The 13,608-nt window shown below is 45.2% G+C and overlaps 1 protein-coding gene across 5 annotated transcripts in view; it reads left to right on the forward strand.

Moving 5' to 3' along the window:
- The window catches only part of MYB (MYB proto-oncogene, transcription factor), a 30,376-nt gene extending 21,365 nt beyond the window's left edge, over window positions 1-9,011 (forward strand). For 4 of the 5 annotated variants that reach the window (XM_078604303.1, XM_078604305.1, XM_078604306.1 and 1 more), the window contains 5 exons: window positions 1,153-1,261; window positions 1,841-1,951; window positions 2,798-2,926; window positions 4,007-4,132; window positions 6,486-9,011. In XM_078604303.1, coding sequence (XP_078460429.1) covers window positions 1,153-1,261; window positions 1,841-1,951; window positions 2,798-2,926; window positions 4,007-4,132; window positions 6,486-6,608 — 598 coding nt within the window. In that variant the 3' untranslated portion in view covers window positions 6,609-9,011. Of the gene's footprint in view, window positions 1-1,152; window positions 1,262-1,840; window positions 1,952-2,797; window positions 2,927-4,006; window positions 4,133-5,306; window positions 6,290-6,485 lie in introns of those variants that run through there. The other variant, XM_078604304.1, reaches the window with a different exon arrangement.
- Window positions 9,012-13,608: the final 4,597 nt, after the last annotated feature.

Here is a 13,608-nt window from a genome sequence, read left to right on the forward strand (position 1 = left end):
GTGAAATAATAGCTGTCCTTTTAGGGTAACATTTAAACATGTTTGCTCTGCAAACGTGAGTTGATACAGGTGCTTTACATTGACAAGAAATGCTAGGGCAAATAGTTGATGAACCTTTTTATAACCCGCTAAGACCGTGGACCTTTCAGGGCGTGTGTGTACTCTCCTCGCTTGCATGAGCGCATGTTTTTCTCACGTACGGGATACGCAGAGGTGTGGCAGTCGCCACAGGTGGGCAGGTCGTGACCCTAGTCAATATTTCCCCCATCTCCTTCCCTCACCGCTGCGATCATTAATCTTCAGCTGAAAGTGAAAACACGACAAGCTTCACCGCCGCTGCTTTATAATTTTCCCCCGGCCACTAAACGTACACAATTTGCAGTTTTAAACACCCCCCCTCCGCCCGCCCCACCACCTCCTCCTTCTCCAAGAGTTGTGTACCGTGAGCAAAGGAGAAAAGAATATAAAATGAGAGAGAGAAAAAAACAACCCAGCAAAGCAAACATTTTTTGTCCAAAAATATATTTATTTTTTATATTATTTGCAATTGCCCAAAAGCGTTTTTTATTATAGGCATCAGCCGTGGAGAGTGGGGGGAGGGGTACTGTGTGTGGGCCCTGTCAATTGTCTTGGCCACCTGTGTGGAAAGGCTAGCGAGGTGCTGGTGTTTGCTCAGGGAAAGGCGGTGTTTGCTCTCCGTCCAGCACCACTCGAGTAATCTTCTCTGCTTCGTGCAATTGAGACACTGATCAAAGGACCTTTGGTCATCGAACAGGAGGAAATGGAGAAAGTAAAGGTGGGGTTTGTGGATGGGGCTGCTGGCCAAGGGTTACACAGGCTGGTTGATGGGCAGCCTAAAGCAGGCCTCGAGTGGCGTTCAGCCGTACAAATAGCCCGAGCCTTGTGTGCGCCTGACATGCCTTCAATTAGGGTTTTGGGTAGCAGTGTTTGTTGCTCTGCCTTACATGGAGAATCATCTGCACGTAATTGATATTTTTAAGAAAGAGAAATTGGGAAAAAATATTTTTACATTTCACTTTAAGAGCAATCAGAATTTATATATTTTTGCGTGACATGTTTCAACTCAAAAGCTTTTGAATCAAACGGACTTTCACGGTAATCGAGAGTTATTTTTCTGTTTCACCTTTTTAGATTCCGGACACCGAGGAAGTGGGTGGTGGAGGCGATTCCCAGAACCCCGACACCGTTTAAGAATGCACTCGCAGCTCAGGAGCGGAAGTACGGGCCTCTCAAAATACTGGTACGCGAGGAGGAGGCACGGAACAGGATAAAAGCACCTTGTGAAGTCATAACCCGGGTCACGTTGCAGCCTTGCTCTTGGTTTTATTGCCACAGATAAGGGTCCCACAGCTGTGGTGCATTGTGAATCGTGCTCCTTGGACCTAAACGTTACCAAGGAACCATTGCCTGAAAATGAACGAGGTTGTTTTAAAGGTCGTTTTTATAGTCCCCCATCAAGACCCAGGTGTGGTTGTACACACCTGTAATCAATCCAGTGACCTGGAAGTGGGGTTGGCAGATCATACAGACAGGGAGTTGTGACATGTGTGAGACACCAACGTACAGGGTAAAATAAGGTGCCTGCGTTGCAAAAAAACGTTGCTGACCAATCGTTTTTAATGTTTTTGAACACTCCTTTTTTCTTAACAAAATAAATTGCCTGTGCATCTCATGTCCATGGCCCCTCCTGAAAGTATGCATGAGACTCAGGCTTTCTTGGGCGAGCATATAACGGTTGTTTGAACTGGACGCGATTGAAATATCCCGTCAAAAAAATGTTTAGTTTGTAACAGGTGCCTTCCTCTGGGTTCTATTCCAGCCGCAGACCACGAGTCAGCTGTCCGAAGACTTGACCGATGTGGTCAAAATAGAACTTGAGCACGGGTCGGACTCGGAGGGACACTTTCTACCCGTCCACATCAAGCGCGAGGTAGTGCCTCCGTCGCCGCCAGCGATAGGAACCGTGCGCCACGCTCGGTGGACGTTATGTGCGATGGAACGGCGCTCCGTGGTGGCGGTGCAGGCAAAAGTAATGGGCCTTGTAAGGTTGAAGATTATATTTCTGCAACAGGGGTTTTGCCTGTCAGAAGAAAAAAGTGTCTGTGCCTGAGTCATAAACAAAGAGCACATCTGTATATGACACCTCGCCATGAAAGGGCTAGTGTTCTCACAGCTCCAATGTCTTTTATTGGCTTCGTAAACCGAGTTGTATTATAGCATGATGACAACACTGCCGTATAATGTAGATTGGCTAAGTTATCTGTTACGGTATTCTTCATTGACTAGAAATGTTATTTTACTCTTTGTAATCCACTGGAAGCTAAATAATGTGTTAATTGCTCGTGCGTTGCTGAATCGGCCATACAAGAATTAATTAACATGTATTCTGAAGCTCGTGAAACGTGCGATGAATTGCATGTATGAGAAATTATTAATTAGATGCATTATGAATGCCAATATTTTAATTTAAGCTAAAGGAACGAATATACCAGAACAACTCAGACTGGATAAATGAGACGGAATAAAAAAAAGGGTAGAAATAATGAGATAGACGATACAAAAGAGCGAGAGGGAAGAAACGTAAGAGATGGTGTCAACAATACACGTGAAATACTACAGATGAAACGAATGAGGCAAGTACGAAGAGCGGAAATTAGATGGTGGAGATGGAACTGGTTCTTGAACTGCGACCGCGCATCATGACGGTAGCAGCGTGACGCTAAACACTTGTTTGCGTGCGCATGTTCCCCTGCACTGCCGCTGCTGCACGCTACAGGCGGATTCTCCATCCCAGTCGGCACGCCGCTCCCTCTCTCTGGACGTGTGGGAGCGGTGCAGCCCAGAGCCGTCGCAGACCCTCTCCCTGCTGCCCGACGCCGAGGGAGGGGCGCTGTCAGGCGTGTTGGTGAGGAAGCAGCTTTGCAAAGTCCCCCGACACTACCACCATCCCGGTCTTTCTACGGTGGTGGGCGTGGAGGAATCGTGCAAATCCCTTTTGCCCGCAGGGGCTGAGACAGAACTGAATTAAACATAGAACTTAATTTCCGTTTATATTTGTGCAATAATGCTTGATGGAAGATTTACAATTTCTGGAAATGCAAAGTGTTAAACATGGGTTTTGCTTGTTCAGGAGTGATGACTAGATTGTTGCCTCCACCTTCGCTGTAACCCTGCAATGCAGGACATTACACAGTTGTACTTATTTCCATTGGATAACCTAGTCTAATCAATCAGAAGGGTAAAGGATGATGAAGTGCACTTGTATTTATAAATATGCACGAAAGAGTTGTCCTGCTGTCCCTTTAAGATAGTGTAGTAAGTCTTAAATGAAGTGCAAACAACAATGTTTACTGTGGTCATAAAACGAGTACAGCCTGCCAGGTGACCCAGTTGAGGTCACCTGACTCTGGTGCATGGGAAACCTTTGGGAGTGGTGTAAAATACATTTTACGTATTTATTACTTTTTATTGCTTACCTGGCAAAGAACTTGAACTAGGTAATGCATTGATTGGTTGACCACATTTGCAAAACCTGGTCATGCATTAAATATTCACTCACCAGACCCGGATCTGTGAGGTCACGTCACAAACACAGCTTTACCAAGGAAAACTTAGGGGAGGATTTGGGCCTCCCCTAAGTTGACTCGGCCTCAAAAGATTGTACCTGGTGCAATGTGTAAACCTCGCCACTAGGGAGACGCAGGCGGCTGGGCGTGGTGCTGGCCACCCAACCCTCTTGTGCTGTTCCGACCTTGATAGGTGCTCGCTAATAATGTCTTTGTAAAAAAAGTCATGCAAATAATATATCGAATGAGACTGATACGATCTAATCAAGTAATACTATGTGTTGTATTAGTAGGGATCGCTGCGTGGTTAGACAAATGCAATGTGCGTAAATCAGTGCTACTTACGATAACCCGTTTGTAAAACTTTGTTTACCGCCCCTGCTCTGCACGTGTGTGTGTTCATGTGTGTGTACATATAGACAAAGGGGCTGTTGGTCTCGGGGGTGGAGGCAGAGAGAAGGGAAGACCGAAGCGCGGGCTCCGTGCAGAGGTGGCGGCAAATTCCAGTGGTGCTACGAACGCGGACGGAGGGACACACACCCTCGGTGAGCTCAGTTCCTCCCCGCCCGCTTCCCCTCCACACTCGCGGTCCTTAGCGTCCACGCGAACTCTGGAGCGGTACCAACGTAAGCTAAGGGCATCGCGTGTCCTTGGCTTGCTCTTCTTTTAGAACGTTCACATTATTTGAAGACACCTGTGCAGTTGCGCACACTTGGTGTGCTGTGGTTAATCAGCGAGCCTCTAGCACATTAAATAAGCAGGTAACTATGCCTCCTTCACCTATCTTGTCCCTCCATGTAAAAAATAAGTTTTGTTTTTTTACATCCCATTCGCTGCACAGCCTTGTGGGTGTGGGTTTGGTTCATTGGTTCAACACAAGAAAACTGGACTGGTTTTGACATGCAGTGCCTCATTAGCAGCATCAGGCTTGCTTGTGTACTGCCAGGTGCTTAGAGGCACATACCATCTACGTTAGATGAGTCCTAGTTTGACGAAAAATAAGAATAGGTTTTACCCTTTCTACGCAAAAAAACAGGAGGTGTTTAGATGTTCAAACACCAAGGCATCAAGTCTGCATTAACCACACATACTTGATGCAAAACTATATAAGACTATGTAACACAATGCAAAATAAATTATTAGTGTTGTCATGGAGGGTATAAGTAACAAAATAAATCTCCTTTATATATCTGTGCTTCCACCTAAAACTAAAGTAGCCTTTACACATTGACTTATGCTTTCCCATGGACGTTGGCTAAGCTTTTGGTGCATGTCTATGAAAGGCCAACGCTGTCAGCGTCCAGGTAAGACGAGTGGCATACGAAAAGATTGTATCCCGTCCGTGGTTACTTTAAACTGGAGGCAGAATGCCGTTGCAAATTGAAGTCCATGGAATTAACCGCACAATTTCCCCAAAACCCGCATGTGATACCCGAGTGCCGAGCAGAGTGGATTTAATCGCATACGCTTACATCACAATTTACGCTGCCTGCCACTTTGTGATAACAAAGCTAAACATTTGCACAAGTGTCTGCTAAACTTTTTCTGCTTTTTTGTAAAATCGGGAACATTTTAATTATTCATAACAATCGCCGATCGCGTTTACGCATTCTAAATTTACATTGTAATTGCTAACGGAGTCTTAAAGGCAAGCATACATTGACTTTGTTTTAATTGTATTTGTTTTGGGAAGTAACGTTGTGCTCTTAACTCCCTCAGCACTTTCCTACGCTCTGCATGTCGGATCATGCGTGGACCCTGCCTGCCGAGGTCATATCTCAGTGAAACACCTCGCCCCAATCGCTCAAGCTCTTAACAGAACAGAGCTTAGACCACCAGGGCAGATTCGCCTCTGCTCATTCTTGCCCCCGTGCATTCACACACACTCTCGCACAAAGGCAAGCGCGGACGGTGAACACGGGACAACGCGTTTAGCCACACAAAAGAAAATCGCGTCCGTCAGACACGGTCGAACTGGTGCCCGTTGCGTCACCTGTATTTGCTTTAAGCGTGAGACTGAGAAAGCAGGGCTTTTCCAGGTGCTTCCATGCGTATCCGCTGCCTGCCTGCCACATTCTCATGCTGGCGTAGACATGAATGTACACTCATTGACACTCGTGTGGTTGCAAGCATTCCTGTAAGGACATGACACCTCAACTCAGACCGAGGGCATTCAGGGGCCAAAAAAAAAATGTTGTGCCATGAGGGCACGGCTTCCGCTTAATTTTAAATCCCTCTCCCATTTTTTTTTGTCCTTTGTGCTCATGTTTGCCTCTTGCTAACAGAATCTGTAAAAAAAAAAAAGTTACTAAAACCCCTGCACCGATCTGCCTGCGATGTGTATGCATCGTACCCTCACCTCTGTAAAATGAAAATATTTAATTGATTTGTACTGGGGTGTGGAAAGGAATGGTTTCCTCTTGCATACAACCTTTTGAATTGCTTATTTTCAGAAGCGGAGACTTTCCGGGTAATTTGAGAGTTTTATTTACTTTGTTCTGCTTTGCACTACTTTTGCTGCCTTTAAAAAAAAAAATGTGTTCTTCACTCTTGGTGTTGGTTCTCGGTGTGCTCATGATTAACAATTCCTTGTGTTTTTTTTTCCGCTCCCCTGTTTCACCCGACTATAACATTCTACCCAAATCCTACGTATTTGACCAAAATCCTGTCTGCTCCCACTCGGTCATTCCTCTGCCCCTTGCACGACTTCCACTCTTGTCGCTCCTGGCCATTTTATCTGCTTCTGCCGTCATCTCCCCAACTCACATCCCATCCTCCTTCGGTGCCGCTCTGCCGCTCTCTCCCCCTTTGGCTTCTTCCTCTCCGCCTCCCCCCTTTTCCCCCTCCACCTGCCACCCTCCTGTCGACCCACGTGACCCCCTCGCCCCCCTCGTGAAGCCGGTTTCCGCGGCGTCTTGGGAGATGACGCCGTTGGGCAAGACGGCGGAGGAGCATGCGGCAGTGACGGAGCAAGCCCGCAAGTACATGAGCAGCCTGGTTCCTCGCAGCCTTTACCTGTAGCCTCGTGAGCACTCCCCCCACCCCACCACCGAAGCCACTCGCACAGACGCCGCTTGGCCTGCCAGTTAGACCCGCGGAGCCTCGGTCGCTTGCAAGCTCGAAGGGCGCCGCTCGATTGTCCCGTTCGATTTTCAAGCAAATCTATCGCTTGTTTTCCCTTTTCTTCACCCCATGGTGAAATTGATTTAAAAAAGGCCGCCCTCTGCTGACGACCCGGACATGGGTCGCTGTGTGATTGGTGGTCATTGGGCGCTTATGCGAGTGATGTAAGGTTCTAGCTTGAAAGCAAGTTTTATACATTGTTGGATGCAAGAGTCGGTGGATGTGGTTTTTGTAAGCTCTTTTTTTTGTTTATGCACTTGTCGGTACGGTCAGGAAAGCCAAGAAATACTTTTTTACCAGGCTGGCTTTTTAAAAAAAAATAGACTGCTTGGGGGCATTTTGACACATTCTGGGTTAGTGAGGCAAGCATAACTTTATGCAGAAGTAAGCATATTTAATATACAGTATCTATTAATATATTACACTTAGTTAAATGTACTTTTTACTACTTTTTTGACAATTTAAGGGAGCGTTCATTGAACTGAAGTCTAGGAAATTTTAGGGTACAGATTTAACTCTAAATATACTCAACCATAACACTCACAAAATCGCCGAGGTTTGTTACATATCAATATTTTTACAATGACCGCCTTAAAATCTAGTGGCATTTACTTTAGAAAATTGTGTTATTTATTGTCAACATGCAGAAGGCATATATTTGTTTGGGCGAATTTAGCTCACCCCTGTATTTCCAAGTTGCGCTGCTGGTGAAAGTTGATCGCCAGTGGCTTCCCAAGACATTAAACATTAATTTTTGAAGTAATCACAGGCGTAATTACAAACTGCTCAATTCAATGAAAGTCTGTATAACGGACACCTGTTACAACAACAAAAAATATGTTTTTATAGGCAGTGAGAACGCATACATTTGATGTGTGCGTGTGTATATTTGTGTTGTCCATTGCTTCTGCTATTGGGCCACCTTGAATGTAGTTCCAGTGCTGAAAAACGTTCACCGTGATGAGGACATGGTCACACATCCCCTGGGGGGGTTTGTAGCTCCAGAGAGGCGAGCGCACAATGGGAGATGTAATAGGTGGTCTGGGCTAGGGCTCCCATGAGTGGCGTCCATCTACCCATTGTTTTAAATGTAATTATTAATATTGTTAACTTGCACTTATTCCAGCAATTAGTAGCAGTATTTTATGCCTAATAATGAAATCGGTGCAGTGTTGTATCCATTGGAGCGGGAATTCTTACGACACAGTGTTTGGGGCAAGAGTGGACATTTCCACATTTTGGCCAGAGGTGAGTCTTGCTGTTGATTTGTATCGGTTTACGAGACATAATCGTCACCCTTAAGGCTCCCCCCCCCAACTCACAAGTTGGGCAGCGATGCCCGTCTGGTGTTGGTTTTTTTCTGCTCCTGTAAAATTCACCTGGATTCATCTCTGCTTATGATGCAGATGGTTGAGAGGTTTAATTCACAAAGTGAATGTCAGCACTGCAGTCATTGCATTCCATTACAAGCTGGGTAGGCTGCATAGCAGACGGTCTTGTATATAAAAAACACGACCGATGTTTGCTACAACAGACTGACTATTTTGAAGAAACGATTTTCTTCATTGAGAAATGCCTGCGTTTCTCGTGTATTTGACTTGAAATCAATTCAAACTTTGGAGTTTTTATAAGTGTTCAACACTTGGCAGGGTTATCTTTTTGTATCCATTTATACAGAATGTGATGGTACTCATTCCAATTTTGACAGTATACAGATGTTGCTTGTAAAGGTATGGTAAATTAACTTTTCATATCAATTTAAATGTTATTTGGCTAAAAGCCAGTAATTGAGGAACTAATTTTGTACAAAATACTGATGTGCTGCTTTTACGAAAGAGTAAAAAAAAGTAATTTGCTGAAGAGTGTCCAGACCAGTGTGGTATTTAATGTAGTTATTGTATTATACTTGTTCCTTGTGTACAATGTAATTATTCAATGTATGTTCCTTTTAAAGGTCATTCATTTTTGTTTTTGTTAATGAGTAATGTTTTACACTCCTTAAGTTAACACAAAGGCAAGATATTTCTTTGTCGTTGTCGTAAATGTTTGTCCCCATCCAGTGGCGAGAACGTGTTGTCAAGAGTCTTGAACCAAAGTAAAAAATAGTGCTGCAGACAATTGTTTTTTTGTTAATAGCATAAAGAAACATGCACTCTTTCGATTTAAAGCTTTCGTGACTGCAGGGATTCGTCTTCTTGGTTCTTTCGGTAAAGTCACGTAGAAGGGAAATAATAAAATAATAAAAATAAAACAATAAAATAATTCTCACGACGTTTCGGCCACAACGCAAGCAGCCGTCCTCAGGTGAACAGGTCTGTCGGGAAGACAGCGTCTGGGGTGTTTCATTCAGACGCTGTCTTCCCGACAGACCTGTTCTTCACCTGAGGACGGCTGCTTGCGTTGTGGCCGAAACGTCGTGAGAATTATTTTATTATGTTTTATTATTTCCCTTCTACGTGACTTTACCGAAAGAACCAAGAAGATAAACATGCACTCGTGAAATTCGAGGCTTTCTAAAACAGCTGTGCGCAAGCACTTGGTCGTCGTGTTGCACTGTCAACGCTTTGGCTTGGGACTCGAGCAAGGATTGGGGGGGGGGGGCAATGATTGAAACGTTCCCGTGCGTAAACTTACCCGAGCAGCTCTACATTTGCTATTGCGAATGTACAAGCGGCTGCTCGTCAACAGATGCGTAAAGAAACCAGCACTTCATAGTTTACGCGCGCGTGTGCTGCATTTGGACCCCATGCTTTAGAATCCGCCCCCTCCCGCAACCTCCCCTCGACGGTGACACCTGAACGCGTCCCAAGAAGCAGTTAATGGATCGTTCTTTTAGCTTTCAGTCGCGTAACCCGCCTCGAAAGCGTGCGCCCAATGCTATCACGGCTCTGTAAACAAAAGCCTTTGTGGCGCAAACGACTCGCGTTGACTTGAGGTGCTGTCATTGTGGGCTTTAAACGTGGGGGTGGGTGCGTGCAGGGAGGGAGACACGTTATGACAAGCCGGAGTGGGCATTGAGCACTGACCTGGGGGGGAGGCAAATTGCCAAACCTGGAGACCGAACACAGCCGCTGGGAATGGCGAGCACACCCGAAAGGCAAAATGAAGGGAAACCGCACGGCACTGCGTGCACTGTACGACGATAGAATGTAGTTGATAAAGTTTGGAGTGTGTTGCACCCTTACTGGTGATGAACTATAAGGTTAGGGGGTGTGATTAGTTATTTTAGATGTGTGTTGTGACCTTTTGATTGTTGATAGTTTTGTATATTGTGCGTGGTGTTTTTTTTAAGCGTTACGTTTGCACCTTTTTTCCTCTGTTTCGCTGTACAAATGTAGACGCTACAGCATGATAGCACTAAGTGTTGTGAATTAAAAGTGAAAGCTACTACAGATTCCGAGTGTACGGTCACCCACTGACCCTAAATATGTTCGGCTGTTGAGGCAGTCTCCATTGCCAAACGCGTGCGACAGTGATCCTCATAATTTTCATAAATGCTGAACTTCAATGCTGTTCTTTTTCAAACACAACACTATCCGTAGAGCTCGTAACTTAGCGAATAAAAATAGGAGGAAATTTAATTGACCGATATAAGACGGTCTTTACGCAGACTCGTCAGCCATAACTATTGATATCTGCCATTTGGATTTCCTTGTGTTTTTTTTGTAACTTGCTAAATGTACCGGGAAACTGCCATGATGAAGTCATGTCTGTTTTTTAACAACAGAACTGGTGGTGTATTAGCCGCCGGTAGGTCCAGCAAGGACGGAGATGTAAACTTTTTATTTTAAAATAATTATTACCGTCGTTTGTCAACCCGACCGATGTCACGTTTCCTTCACAGATTCTCACGTGCTTAGAAACAGTTGCCATTGGGTACTGCACTCTCTACCATAGTTACTTTAAGCAGCAGCTGAGAAGGAATACAAGTTTGGTTCCTTAAAAAAAACACTTAATTTGTTTGCAAGTTAATATTGTTGGTTTGATTGCCAGTAGTTGTTTTGTGTGTTCAAACTGCCAGCGTGCTTTTTTCCTGAATGTAACGCACTGCCAAATAGGATTTTGTTAATTTTGTAATTGATAAGTGAATGTGCTTTGAAGGGACCATGTTTTGTTCACAAAACACACTGCCAAGGACGCTGCTGTTTGTGACACAATTTTTTTCGAGAGTATGTCAGACTCTAAATGCATATTTTCTAGTTTCAGATTGGAAGGACATTTTTAAAGTCTGATAAACACCTGTTTTAAGTCAACCATTTTCAGTGTCATTTGCAAAACAATGCTAACCTACATTTTACAAGTGAAAACAAAGTGGTGGATGTGGCTCAGTTGTCTTAATAAAGTGTGTTTTAAAAACAGTCGCTTTTGTGTTCATTCAAGATGTGTTCCCATTTTATTCTTCTCATCCCTGATGTCTGATGTGGATTAAGATCCGTGGAAGGAACTACACTCGGTAATGGTTCCGAGTATGTGGATTGTCAAAAAAAAGCTTTTTAAAATTCAAGGGTTTAAGATTAATTACTCGGGGAGCTGTGTAACACCCCCCCCCCCCCATTGAGGAACCACTTCAAAAAAAAACATGTGCCGAATATAATGAGTTTCATTGCAAAGCCGTCGTACACCCAAGAGCTGAAAGGAAAGCAGAAAAGGCGGGGAGCAGGAGGAGGAGCTGCGGAGTAATGAGGCATCCACCTCGGCGCGAGATGGCAGGCATCTGCCACGGGTCCTGTTTGCCATCTGTCTCGGCCGGCGCATTGTCTTATCCTCGGGCCAGGGGGAGGCCCCATCAGCCCGCTGATGAACCCAATCTGGGGACGGCGCGATGGGCGGAGAGGCAGCAGCAGCAGCAGGAGGCTCGGGGTGTTACGGGTGGCGGCGGGGTGAGTGGTGGCTTCGTTTGTGCACGAATCGATGCTGTATTATTTATCTCTCTGGCTTTCTCACCCCGTCTGTGGGGTGTCTTGTCAGGTCCACAGACTGGCACCTGCCAAAGCCGAATCGAATTAAAATTTGGTTTGGAGGAGGGGTGGTGGGACACAAGGGGGTGGAGAAAAAAAATCGCCCCGAGGCCACCTGTTTCTCCGCACGACAATAGGAGCACGCGTTTGGCTGTCCTTATGGTTTTTTTTATTGTGGTCTTTGTAAGGCAACCAGTCGCGTGATCGCATGAATGTTTAATCAGCGAGGAAGACCCAAGGATCTCAACGAAGTGGTCCGCGTGGAACACTTAACGTAGGTCTGCTAAGTACTCGGTCCCACGGGGACTTGGTTAAAGCGCAGTGGGACTCTACTCACCACCGCGCCCATCGTGAAGCAGGAACGAGTGTCGTCCTCTTATTAAACAGGCTGAAATAACACTGGTCAACAACAACAAAAAACATTTTCTGGCCTGGACTTTTGCAGCTGTTTTAGACTAATTTCAGGGCGCCGATTCCAAATCTGATCTCAGATTTGCTCTATCACATCTCATTTTTATGCTATCGCCATACCCCATTTTCATTTATTTTACCCGAAATTAACTGTCACTTATGATTGCAAGTTGTTGCGAGTCAGTGACTGCTTTAGTGTTAAAATATGGTGCTGTAATTTTAGGATAGTGTGTTTATAATATCATTTTATGTAGATATCCACATTTATACTGGTAGGAACGAAGTGGACCAGACCACCAATAGATTATACTGGTAGGAACGAAGTGGACCAGACCACCAATAGATTATACTGGTAGGAACGAAGTGGACCAGACCACCAATAGATTATACTGGTAGGAACGAAGTGGACCAGACCACCAATAGATTATACTGGTAGGAACGAAGTGGACCAGACCACCAATAGATTATATCGTCCGACCGTTTGTCCGTCCGTCCGCGTCCGTTTGTCCGTCCGTCCGACAAGATGGCCGCCCGCTCCCCCTGCGCGTGTGTGCGTGCGTGTGCGTGTGTGTTTGCGTGCGTGCGTGTGTGTGCGTGTGTATGCGCGTGTGTGCGTGTCTGTGTGTGCGTGCGTGTGTGTATATGTGTGACTGTGTGCGTGTGTGTGCGTGCGTGTGTGCGTGTCCGGCCCACTCGAGCGGCGTGATGAATGGGCGCTATTGGGCTTCGGATCGTTATTCACGGCGAACTGGAAGCGTAGCAACACAACTTCATTACGTGTGCGTGCGTGCATGTATGTGTGTGTGCGTGCGGTGTGTGTGCGTGTGTACGTTTATGCGCGTGTGCGTGTGTGCGGTCGATATCCCTGTACCTGTATTAGTATTATTCCTACCAGCCCACCCCGCAGGGTCCTGTTTTAATATTTTTCTTCTGCAGTTTTTATTGAAAATGCAATAATAGATATCTCATAAACCTGATGTGATAGACAAAAACTGATGCCAGATTTGGAATCAGCACCCCAAAATGACATTAAAACCGTTGGAATACCTTATGCCAGAAAAAGTGTGACCAGTGTAATCCTTGCCCGATGCTTACTCGGTATATAAACACAATACAAATACCGTTTGTCGACAGGAAACAAATGGAGACCATAACACAATTAGATGGAGCTCTACACGCACGTGTACTTTAGATGTGTTTATTCAGGTTTAAGTCAAAGCATATAGTCACATTGCTACAATAGCCTTGATCTGTGATACAAATATTACATTTACTGCTTTAGTTTTCTGGCTGGTATTTACCATTGACAGTTTTGTCGGCGCAATACAAACGCCACTTATTGCATTTTAACACCTCATTTCTGAAATAACTCTTGAGTGTCCTCGACATTACGTGGGGTGGATATTGCCATGTTTCCTATACAAAGGGGTTTTACAGGGCACAACCCAGCACACCATGCAGTGTCACAGCGAGACAACTACCTCGCCTGGTAATCAGGTCGTGGGTTTTATCCCGACGCCTCTAAATTT

This window comes from Lampetra planeri, chromosome 22 (assembly GCF_965212315.1).
Source record: "Lampetra planeri chromosome 22, kcLamPlan1.2.h2, whole genome shotgun sequence".
NCBI lineage: Eukaryota > Metazoa > Chordata > Hyperoartia > Petromyzontiformes > Petromyzontidae > Lampetra > Lampetra planeri.